At 43.5% G+C, this 12,112-nt stretch overlaps 2 protein-coding genes across 4 annotated transcripts in view; one reads left to right on the forward strand and one right to left on the reverse strand.

Moving 5' to 3' along the window:
* SLC26A5 (solute carrier family 26 member 5) overlaps positions 1-1,939 on the forward strand; it is a 32,423-nt gene extending 30,484 nt beyond the window's left edge. For all 3 annotated transcript variants that reach the window (XM_021546126.3, XM_021546128.3, XM_021546127.3), the window contains one exon: positions 142-1,939. In XM_021546126.3, the coding sequence (XP_021401801.2) occupies positions 142-284 (143 nt within the window). In that variant the 3' untranslated portion in view covers positions 285-1,939. The remainder of the gene's footprint in view (positions 1-141) is intronic.
* Positions 1,940-3,846: 1,907 nt separating this feature from the next.
* Positions 3,847-12,058, reverse strand: PSMC2 (proteasome 26S subunit, ATPase 2). Its single transcript, XM_021546132.4, has 12 exons — positions 11,958-12,058; positions 10,268-10,305; positions 9,069-9,150; positions 8,108-8,207; positions 7,661-7,792; positions 6,971-7,043; positions 6,732-6,827; positions 6,314-6,478; positions 5,719-5,806; positions 4,865-5,067; positions 4,221-4,317; positions 3,847-4,122 (listed from the first exon to the last, which is right to left on the reverse strand). The coding sequence occupies exons 1-12, from the start codon at positions 12,025-12,027 to the stop codon at positions 3,965-3,967; spliced, it is 1,302 nt and encodes a 433-aa protein (XP_021401807.1). The 5' UTR covers positions 12,028-12,058; the 3' UTR covers positions 3,847-3,964.
* Between the last annotated feature and the right edge of the window lie 54 nt (positions 12,059-12,112).

Here is a 12,112-nt window from a genome sequence, read left to right on the forward strand (position 1 = left end):
ATGGGATGCACTTGACTATTTCAAATTTTTAGTAACAACAAGTAAGAGAACAAGTTTTCATGTTCTTCCTGGGATGCCATTGTCTTCCATCTTTGTACTGAAGTGTATGTGCTGATGCCATGTTTGGGTTTTGTTTTGTAGGCCCTGTTATGAATGAGCTGACAAGACTGAATTTTTTTGATAAAAGTGTAACAAGAGAGTTGCTGTTTCACAGTATTCACGATGCTGTCCTTGCTTGCCAAGTGAAAGATGGGTCTGCTGCACAGGCTGACTTCAACCTTTGAAGAGTGGTATTGAGCAGAATGGGAGCCAGATTTATGCTCATGGAGATTCTTTCTGAGTATTTAATTTGCACAGTTTGAAGAGAGCCCAAGGCTGTTTGTATCTACGGGTATGGGGCGGTGCTTATTTTTTGTAGGAAAAGTAGATAAGGAAATGGAAGCCTTCATGCTCTTGATTTTTTTCCCTTCAATCAGGGTATAGCCTTCCAATAATACACAAGCACAAAATTATGCAAAAAAAGAAAATTCAGTGTATTCTGCTGCAGTCATAATCTGGTGGACAAGGTGACATTCCAGTTCCTGTTGAGAAAATGGGCACTTTAACTCACTACACATGGGATCTTGCAGGAGGTAACTGTTCTGCAAGTGCAATGCACTGTACCAGTGTCTTTAAATAACTTTCTTAGATTACTTTTAAAGCCTGATGTCAACATCTGCATACAACAGATTTGTACAATTTATAATGCTCTGCCAGCTGGATTAATGAATTCACACTGGTGGCATTTAGCTGCTGCTGTTTTTAAACCTGGATGGTAGAGTTAATTTTTTAAAAATACCTAACCTGTCTCAGCTATACCCAATTATTCATTTTTGCTCTAAGTGAACTTAAAGTCAGAAACTCATTGTTTAATTATTACATTATCAGTATGGTACTTTCACTGAGAAAACTTGGTTAGGCTTTCTAGAAAAGAACACAGCTGATTTTAAGCTGAACTTAATTTAGCTTCAAAGTTTGAAGACAAAATTGGTTTAAGATAGGAATTAAGTCTATTTAAGTTAAGAACTGATGCCCTATATGCACTCTCTTAAGCTGGAATAAAAATTTAAGCAAGGTCTAAAGTGTCAATGGTCTAAAAAAAAGGTACTTTTCTGTTGCCCATCTTCCTCCCAAGTAGTGCTGCTTCTGCCACAGCTTTTAAGTGCTTTGAGTAATAAGAGTTCAACAGAATTCCAAAATTGTATATGTTTGAGTTTTTAAAAGAAACAGTAGTGTGGGGTTTCTTTTTCTGTTGTCAGCCTGGCCACTGCAGTACTGCCTCTCTCCAGGTGTGAGGTTTTGAAAACCGTGGAAATCATGCAAAAGAAATCTTCAGTGCACCTGTTTCCCTCACAACAGTCACTGTGAAGCTCAGCAGAGGCAGGAACCTACGAGTATTTCTCTGTAGATTATTTTGACAACACAGGGGAAGGGGGCCATCAGTGACATTTCACTCAGCACCCTCAAATCACAGGTCCTGTGCATAAGGAATTCAGACACCTTCCTCACCTCTGGTCACAGAATGTAATATTTTATTTCAGGCTCTGTTACATTTAGGGCTTGCTTCAGGTAAACTGTTTCCAGGGACCAGGGAAGTTGGGGAAGATACTTTACTTCCTCAGACTGCCCTGCCCATAAGGATGGAAAGCTTTCTGCATCAGAAATTGCTGCTTAGCTGGAGTTCAAAGGATGAAGTGCATGCATGTGAAGACATTGTGTGTGCTTATTTAAACAACTTTTGGTACATTTTATAATGTTAACTAGTTCAACAAGCCTTTCTATCTACAGTATATTTTTCTACTTTCAGCTTGTTGCAGCTTCAGTTTTTAACTCTCTAGTTTCTTCAGTTCACATTGAAACCTTGTCAACTTCCAAAATAAAGTGATGTCACTTGTCAAAATTTTCCACTTTGTCTTGGTGAGACTGTATGAGAAACAGGCTGACCCAGATACAAGTGTCTGATGTCAAGGGAGGGGCCAAGAGAGGTTTCCACCTTCAGGCAGGTCTTCCCTGCTGTGCTGGTTCCTGTTCCTCACTCCTGCCACCCCCATGAAACGTCTCAATTTCAGGCCTCACAAAGATACACAACCAAAGCTGGATCTCCCACCATAGGAGAAACAGATGCATTTCCCAGGGACCTGCTGAAATGCTGGACTGAAAACCTTTGCCCAAGAAAGTCCCACATCCCAGACCACGCAGAACAACCTCCCAGCAATGCTGGTAACTCATCCCATAGAACAACATTTTCAGCAGCTTTTGCTCATCTGTTCCTGTACTTTGCTGCTACCAGCTGAAGCATTGCATCCCCCTGGCAGCCTGAGCCAGCCCCTAGAAAGGGAACCCACTTCCTCTTCCCTGCACTGATTAACAGACCACTATCTAAAAGTTAAATCCTATCTTAGGCTTGTCAGTGCCAGAATAAACAACCCCAGGTCCTTTGACCTTGTAACAGGGCTGCAGTTTGTCTGCAGGGACAAGGGAGTGCCTTGCCCCTGCTGCTGAAGCCCCACCACAGCAGATGGCACTGCATGGCCTAATCTGGCTCAGTACCTGGTTATAATCAGGGTCATGTTCCTTTCCCCTCCTTTTTTTGCAAGAGCACTGATGATATTTCAGGATACCTGGTAAGATCCAAACTCTTTCTACATACTTCACTTACCCTTCTGAAGTAAAAGCTACACTTGATTTCAAGTGCTGCTCCTGGTAAATAGAGATGCTGTCAGTGCTGCTATCTGAAAATGAGAAACATCCTGTCCCACCAATAAACTTGCATCCCTCCCTAAAATGGTCTTCCTGAAATGACACACAAGTATTGAAATTGCCCAGGTTTCCATATCAAAGATACTGACACCAATCAGAACCCTAACCCAGTCCATGGCTGCATACTCTCCCTATGGCACATACTTCCTATTAAAAAAATAAAATAGAAGTGGCTTCATAATTCCCCTATTTATGCAAGAACTGTTCTACTGATAAATGTATAGGTCTCATTTTGATACAACTGACAATAAAACTTCTCCCACTTCCAAGACAAAGCAGTTCCCAAAAGCACTTTTTTTCCCTCGGGTATTTCTTTAACCTCTTCCAGCTCTTTGTTGAGCACACCCAGTTCTACAGGAACATGTCAGATGAATGAGGATTTACCTTTCAAGGCTGCCTGTGGCCAACAACTCCCAGCCACTGCTCAGCACCAGGACCCTGTCACGCTCATCCTGTATGCAGCAGCAGCATCTCAGAGAAGTCATACAATGTGTCTCAAAGTGCTCACTACCAGACTGATGTCAATCTTCACAGCAGGAGCAGGGAAAAGGAATTTTCTGTCCCTCAGGAGTAAGAAATCACATCTTCCTCCTCTCTGACCCATTTACTATTTTGTAAGACACAACAAAGAATCTCAGCAAAAGGGATAGAAAAACCACTGAAGATAAAAAACCCAAGTTGTGATGGTATCAGAGCATACACAAAGGGAGGGTAAAAACATCCCTTCATGTTTTTCCTTAGCTGGGCAGTGACTCAGCTAAGTCCCTTCCCATGGCAGCTCCCATTTTCTTGGGACACACAAGCACTTCTCAGCACACCCAGTAACACCGGAGACACTCAGGGGTCTTCTAGCACCTCTGTGGTTCAGCTTCAAGTTTTGGGGTGTAGATGGTGACCAGACTTCTAAACTTGTGATGTCTGACATTGCCCAAGTATCTGATTTAAAATTATCAGTGGCTTAGGCCATGCTGCTGTAACCTCACCGAGATCTTTTCCCAACAGCAGCAATAATCCACTGGAGTAAAACACTCAGAATGAACACAAACCTATTGTTTGGAACCCTCCATTTATTTCTAGCTTCCAAGAACAAAAAAACACAAATCACTACACTTTGATTTCTGTTCCACAGAAAGTTTTGGGGGAACAGGAAGAACCTTCCCAGGTATCAGTTGTAGGTCATGTAGCGGGGGGTAGCGCTGAACTTGGCGTACGATTTGATGACTTTGTTCACTGCCTCCAGGAAGTCCTTCTCGGTGGCGATTTTCCGGCGCGCTCGGATAGCGAACATTCCTGCCTCCGTGCACACACTGCGGATCTCAGCACCTGGGAGAGACAGGGATAAACAACTCAGCACCGACTGCCAGGGGCCACGGAGCACACACACAGCTGTCTAAGTAAAGAAATAAATACAGTCAGCTTACCTGTGCTGTTAGGACACAGCCGAGCCAGCAGCTCAAATCTGATGTCCCTCTCCACACTCATCGAACGAGCGTGGATCTTGAAGATGTGAGTTCGCCCCTGAAGGAAAGGCAGGAGGACAGAGGTGTTCATGGCATGAAAGAGGTGATGACTCCAGCCTGCAGCTGTCTGCCTCCACAGCACAGGCAAATGGAAAATACATCTTGTATTTGCTACCCAGCTATGGTTTCCCATGTTTGGACTGGAATGTCTAAGTGTCCATGACACTCAAGTAAGAAAATAACTTTAAAAAGGGCTTTCATCATAGAAGTACCTCAAGAAATCTCTCTCAGAAGAACCAAAACAAAACACATTCTAGTTTCTGAACTAAATTGTGGATCTGGTTAAAGGATTTTTTTCTCTGTTGAGGCAGGAACATACAGTGATTACAGCTGCTTACCATGGCTTCTCAGCCAGGATGGAATCTGTGCAGTGTGGAAAAACCTTTGGCACATCTTTAATCCCCCATACTTCCATAGTATGTAGTTTCACATAATTTAAGAGTGCTACATTTGCTGATTCTCATGAACTCCTAGACAACGATGCCCTAATGTCAGAAATGCTCTGCTATCAGAACACACTTGGCAGTGAAATGAAGAGTTCTCACCTCAAGATCAGGCAGGCTGAACTCTATCTTCCTGTCCAGCCTGCCAGGCCTCATCAGAGCAGGGTCCAGAGTGTCGGGTCTGTTTGTGGCCATCAGCACTTTGATGTTGCCGCGGGGGTCAAACCCATCCAGCTGGTTGATGAGCTCCAACATGGTGCGCTGCACCTCGTTGTCACCCCCAGCCCCGTCATCAAAGCGAGCACCTGCAGAGGAGAACACCAGTGTCACAGGGGGAGAGGCAGCTCCAGGCCATGGACACAGAGGTGTCACAGTGGCTGCAACACAAGGCACCTGGAAAAATTATTTTAAAGTGCATACAAGTATTTGTGATGAGTTAAAAAGGCGTGATGAGTTACAAAGATCCTGAGTACAAAAGGGCCTCTATCTCCCTACCTAAAAACTGGCCAAGCTACTGGAATTTACCCATGTAGTTTTGTTTGTTTTGCCTTTCCCTCAACCAAAATCATCCTTCTCCCCTATTTATGTAAGAACTGCTCTACTTTCAAAGGACTTTTGAGAAAAAATAATAATGTTCAGGAAGTAATAAGGACATTGGGTGCAGTCCAGAAGCTGAAGGGGGTTTAAGTTATCAGTACTTTTTTGCAAACAAAATACAAAGGTTCTTCACTGAAGTTTGAATAATCTGGGTGTTCCAAATGTGCAAAAATGGCTTCCCATCTGGGCTATATAAACCACTTCCTGACAGCTTCCTGGACATGGGATGTGCTGGGAGTAGTTTTGCTAACTCAGTATTTACAAGTACTTTTCTTGAAATGCATCAATCCAGATACAGAATTACAAGAAAATCTGGAAGCTCTCACATGAGATTATAACTGTAGTTATTACAAACATACCTCCAATGGCATCAATCTCATCAAAGAATATAAGGCAAGCTTTTTTAGTTCTGGCCATTTCAAAGAGTTCACGAACCATTCGAGCTCCCTGAAAGAAAAAAAATCAAGATTTTGTTAGAGATTTTAGGCACATTAAAGGAAAATTATCAAAATCAAACTTTTCATACTTCCAAATACTTCTAAGTTTCCAACACAAAAACTCTTTTTATTTGTTCACATATATAATGGGACAAGTATAAAGCTTAAAGTAATTTATAAAGGAGAGAAAAATTACTGCTCTTAAACCAAGAAGTACAGATGAAGTAACTGACCTCAGGGCCAACTGAAAAGTAAGTGGCAGAATTGGGAGCAGAAGCCTAATTCCAGAGTCCTCCTGAACTGCAGATTGAATTCTGTGCTGCAAAATCCCTCTCATAAGTGACAGCAAAGCTGAGGTCATGTCAGCATTGTCTGACCTGCAGTGATCTGTCTGATAGCTCCTACCCCCTGCACCTGCAGCTTCCAAATACATCCATCCCTTGCCCCCACTGTGGTGTCTGGTACCCACGAGGGAAATCTCCAAACCCCTCCACACTCCATCAGGTACTTCTCTTACCTCTCCCACATATTTCTGCACCAGCTCAGATCCAATCACTCTGATGAAGCAGGCATCAGTCCTGTTAGCCACTGCACGGGCACAGAGGGTTTTGCCTGTGCCAGGTGGCCCAAACAGAAGCACTCCTTTGGGGGGCTCAATTCCAAGGTTCACAAATCTTTCAGGCTGTAATGAAGGGAGCCAGAAGGCAAGGTTATGTACAAATTAAAGATTATGTGCATCAAAGCATATATGCAAATCAAGGAAATCATTAATGATTGTAAACGAGTCTGGGCTGGATTTCACTTGGTAAAACCTGATTTCTTTTCATTGAACTGTTTACACTCAGTAACATTGTCTTTTCTTGCTTTTTCAGATTCCCACAGATGACCAGAATACTTCCAAAATAATAGAAGCTTTCAATCTGGAGGTTACTTACGTGAAGCAGAGGGGTTTCAACCACCTCTCTCAGCTTTTCAATCTGCTCTTTACAGCCACCAACATCACTGTAAGTGACATCAGGTTTTTCTTCTACCTGCACAACAAAGAGGTGAGTGAGCAGTTACCAGCCTGGTGCTGCAAATCTCTACAGGCTTTCAACAGCCCACAACAAAATCCAGCTAAAGGATCACAATTACAAGATAAAGCCAAGTCAAAGTAAGTAAAAGCAACTCTCACTTGCATCATGGTGACTGTGGGATCAATCTTTGGAGGCAAGGGAATATGGATTTGGTACTTGTTTCTGTCCACCCTGGTGATGAAGCATAAAGACTATTATTTTAACTCTGGTTAAGTAAAGTGTTATGTAGAAACAACTCTGGAAACGAGAAGCTGAATTCTTGAAATGTTCTTTGGCATCAAGACAGCCCAGCCCTGAAAGCTAATAGTCAGGTAGGCTAGATACTGGAATTCTTTCTGTAGAAAATTCTAAAGTATTAATTCCAAAGTATTTGGAAAATTAAATTTCAAAATATCCCACAGAACAAACCGGCAAAATACTGACTCTTAAAGTAAAACAGGTTTTACGTCCTCAGTGAACATTTCCTGGCTGCTTTGAGTGCACCCTCAGAGTGCCAAAGAAGGAGCCTACACAGGCTCCCTGAAAGCTGGGACTACTGGGGCCTGAACTGAAAGGTTTCTGTCCATTAACATATGGGTTTTGCCAATTTTTGTCAAAATAACATCAAAACAAGATTCCAGCAGAGCATGCAGGTGAATTACTGTCATCCAAAAGACAGCAGTGGTGTAATTTCGATCACTGCAAAAACTGGAGATGAAGGATTGCTGACCTGTCCAACTACAACATGAGATAACTCAGAGAAAGCTTCAGTCTCACAAGACTCACAAGAACAGAAAGATTTTGCATACCCAACTCTCATGCCTTCTTCTATGTCAGTAGGTGCCACCTGGTCACTGAGATCCACCACGAACTTGGCAAATTGCTTGACATTGATAATGTACTTGGGATCCTCGGAGTCTGCATTGATAATCTTTGTGCACCTAACACACAAACACAATTGCACCTCCAGGCAGACAAACTGTTTGCTAACCATAAGCATCAACAGTCACATTTTTCAAATACACCAGAATACCTGTTGTACTTGTGATTACACCATTATAGCACCAACAACTGCAGAAATAAGTACAAGTATGAAATGCATCACACATAATCACAGTTCCTTTATGATTCAATGATGAAAATCACTTTCAATAGGCACAACATGGACTTCATTTTTAAAAAGAAGTCCACACATAAGCTATGAATCAGATTTTTAGCACTATGGAGCTCTATTGGAAGGATAAGAGCGCTCTCACCTTGCAACTTGCAATGGTTGCTCACTTTGGAGAGTTTGTTTATCTGCAGCCAGATCCCAAAGGGCAGGAGGAGCCAAGCCAGTGTCAGATTCCTTGATTCCTGCATGCAGCACAAACAAGCTGAGGAGGAAACAGCTAACTGGGATGTCAGCCATCCTTCCCACACCAAACCCTTTGAGATAACCCTGCAGGAAGCTGAGAGACCTCCAAAACAACGCACACACATCCATCTTTGATGGATTTCCTAAAAAACAAGCTTCCTAAGGAAAGAGCCTACATGACTGTGTCAGCTGAACATTCAAATCCCAGCCTGGCCACCCTCCCAGGTAATTCTGCAGTGTGGGGATGATTACAGCAGGACGGAGCACTGATAGTGGATATCTACATTTCACTAAAGGCGTGAAACTCTTGAGTGTTTTCACTGAGCTCCAGTGCAAAGTATCAGAAACTAAGGGATTCACACAGATTAAAAACCCCATATATCTTCCAAAACATGCATATAACAAATACCATCTCCATGATGTATTTAAAAGAAGCAAGATTATTTCACAAGAGAAATTTTGGTCTTCCTAGCAGAACTGAGAGCCACTGCAGGATTAGCAACTGAGCAAAAAAACGTACATCAGTGAAAGAAAAATTAGGAAACAAATAATTTTTTTTTGTTATCACTACTTCATTATCTGGTGTCAGAAAGAGGCATTTGTTTCATGCCACCATTATATATAAAAACCACAGTTTTGATTAAAAATATATTAAGAGTACAAAATTACAGATTAGCCCTGCTCAGTTGAAAAAAAATCACCTTAACAAGCAAAAATCTCATGTTATCAAATAAAGAACTGTGTTCTTTCGAGAAAAAGACTAAAAAACAATGCAGAAGTTGTTGGGAATCAGCTTCTTACAACACTTGTTTTGGTATCTGTGGCTCCTCTATTGAAAGCTTTCTACAACAAAAACATACCAGTGAGCTCATTGATTTTCTTAAGCAGTTGTTGAATATCATCTTCTACTTGCTTGATCTGCCTTGAGTACGTGCTCTGGCCCTGGAAAAGGAATATCATGTGGATTTCGTAAGTCAAATTATCTCATGTTTAGGAAAAAATGACAAGAGCTGCTGCCCATCAAGATGTTCAACAGACTGTCTTGGTACAACAGCCAACCATTGATGACAGCCAAAAAGGACAGAATTAACTTCCAGTAACAATATTTTTGTTTGCAAAGGTGAAGTGCAGCCACACACAACTGACCAACCGGGAAGGTGGAAATTTTCCACGTTTTTAAACTTGAATAATTTATTTTTCTCTTAAACCTTTTTAGTCTTACTTTTTCAAGCCATTTCTCCTATAGTTTATAAAGTCTCAGTAAAAGCATACATACAGAGAATTTGGAATACACTTTCTGAAAACCATCTGTACAAGTTCTTTAACTGCCTTCCCCAACCTTTCTGTCATCCACAGAGGACAGCAGAAGAAAAAAGAGGTAAATCAGAATTCTTGCTTGTGATAAAATACTTTTTTTGATCCAGATCCGCCTAACACAGGCAGATTCAGACCTGGATTTGCTCTACAATATCTCCTTTGTAAACCACTGGCAACAAAAAACAAAGTTGCAGTGAGTACCAGCTGTATTTCAGAGCTCTGTAAAGGAGTCTTAGTGTCAACAAAATTCAGACTTCTGTCAAACATACTTAAGGTGCGAGTTTCATCTTTCAAGTGATCTTTTGCAGACCAGCTATACTTGCTAGTGGAACGGGTAGATTGGCATTTTAAGCCTTATTGTCTATGGAAAGTGCCTCCCAACACTACATTCTGTTAACAGGACAGCTAAAAGCAAGTCAGTTTGGTGGCAGGAGGAGAGAAAAAGCCCGAGTAAAGTCCTGGCTGTTAGACCTCTAGGGCAATCTGTGATGGGATACAAAACAAAAACAGAGAAACAAACTCTTTAATTACTTCCAAGTTAACAAACCCAGGATTATTTTTAGCGTTGCAGGCTGCATCTCATTGGAAGGTGAAAAGGGAGGGAAGATTTTGGCAGAAGACAAAAGCACTAGGAGAAGCAGAGTTACTCTCTGCCTGCTAAGTGCACACCCCTCACTCCTGCACTGCATTCCCCACAGGAGCTGCTTTGTGTCTTTAACAACCCCACATGTGTGTTACTTACATATGTTTTCAGCAAGGCAATATCTCCTTCATCAAGAGCTGAAATAAGACAGGAGAGACTTAGCTTCCAGTTCTGAAAACAAAGCCAGCAGTATTAATTCTGCTCCTAAAAGATCAAAACATGTATTTTGGACAGATTCTTTTGAGTTTCCACTTTTCACTGAAACAAAGTGGAACAAAAGAGCATCAGCTATGCAAGAAAAATGAAGCAGGGTCTCCAGCTACTCTCTTCAGTCCAAAAACCTGCACCGCTCAGAGCTCATAGCAAGCAAGCCACTTCAACTCTGCTTCACTCACGAGTAGTTTCCCAGCCTATGACTGCACAAAAAAGAGATGGAAAATACCACAGCTTCATATTTTTAGCTTTCTGTTTCTAGATGTTCAAGAAAACATCAATGAAAAACTGTCACCACTTCCCACTAGCGACGTCTCGGCAGAGAGGTGGCTCCAGTGACCCCTCTCCATTAACTAAGAAAAATACACCTCTGCTAGTGTCACTCTCTGCCACACCACTGTCACATCACAGACTTTCAACACCCCCTCTCCCTTCCCATCCCTGTTTCCTCTCGTCTAATTCCACTCTTTTAAAGACAGATGGAGCCCAAAGCACACAGTATTGGTGATCTGGGAGCAGCATGTGTTATACAGGATTCTGGAGACCTTCTATGTTGATCTGTACTTCCTTCCTGACTATTTGTGCCACTCCATTGATTGTTTTTTATAGCTACTGAACACTCTGTTGCTATAATTTAAAAATTTTCTTGGATGGGAATAGCTCAAAGTCCATCGCTGATTACATTTTGCACTGCTTGTGCTTTCAGATGCTTTATTAAATATTTACTAACAAGAAATAAAAAGCCACAATAAGTTAAAACATCGGGGGCAACCGGCAACTTTCACACCGTGCCGGCATCCTCGGAAAACTCGGCCGCCTTCCCTCTGCTGCTTCCCGGGAATTCCGAATGACAGCGGCAGCTCTGCGGCGCTGCCCCCGGCAAGAGAAGGAAATTATCCCGCAACCATCAAGGCTGGAAGAGACTTTGGTGATCATCAAGCCCAGCCACCAGCGCAGCCCTGCCCGTGACCCCGGGACCACCTCCCCACACCACCCAGACCCCGCGGATGGCGACTGCCTCTCCCTGGGCAACCTATTACAAAGTCTGACCACCCGAACTGCGAAAATGCTTTTCTAGTCTCTAATCTGAGTCTCTCCTCCTCACCCTTAGGCCATTTGCTCGGTTTCTCTCCCTGCGGGCACGGCAGGAGGGACCAGCCCTCCTCAGCCCAGCACAGCTCCTCCAGGGCGGTGCAGCATTATTGTGGCATTGTTTTGTTGGACGTTTTAAGTATAGAAACAAGTATTAAACCACAAAAGCCTTTTTTTTTTTTTTTTTTCCTCTCGCGACGAGGAAATTCGACATTTTAGGAACCTTTTGTAAAAGAACAAGACTTAAAAGGCGGATCGTCCAGGCGATCCCTGCGGGCGTCGGCGGCTGCCCCGGCCGGGCGGGGGACGCCGCCGGGGCGGCGGCCGCAGCGCCAGAGTGCGCACAGAGACATCTTTAATCCTTCCCGTCCCCTTCCCGCCGGCCTCAGCCCCGCCGCGCCCCGCACCGACATGGCCGCCGGCGGCGCCGCCCCGCTCCCGCCCCGGGCGCTGCTCGGAGACCGTCCTCGCCGTCGGCCCTCACCGCGGATGGGTTTGTCCTCCTTCTCCTCCTCCTTGGTTTTCCTCTGGTCGGCTCCCAGGTAATCCGGCATCGCGCCCGCCCGCCTGACGCAGCACCGCGCCGCTTCCGCCCGGAACACAAACCAGGCTGCACCGCGGCGCGCGCGCAGCCAACCC

Source organism: Lonchura striata, chromosome 1A, assembly GCF_050655825.1.
Source record: "Lonchura striata isolate lonStrDom1 chromosome 1A, ASM5065582v1, whole genome shotgun sequence".
In the NCBI taxonomy this organism is placed as follows: domain Eukaryota; kingdom Metazoa; phylum Chordata; class Aves; order Passeriformes; family Estrildidae; genus Lonchura; species Lonchura striata.

Bases quoted from the DNA above. Each gene is read 5' to 3' on its own strand.
- PSMC2 (XM_021546132.4), bottom strand. From the start codon at position 12,027: ATGCCGGATTACCTGGGAGCCGACCAGAGGAAAACCAAGGAGGAGGAG. The intron at 10,306-11,957 runs GTGAGGGCCGAC...GTCTTATTTCAG, and splicing joins GGAGGACAAACCCATCCGCG to CTCTTGATGAAGGAGATATT. The intron at 7,793-8,107 runs GTGAGAGCGCTC...TTTGTGTGTTAG, and splicing joins CAACCATTGCAAGTTGCAAG to GTGCACAAAGATTATCAATG.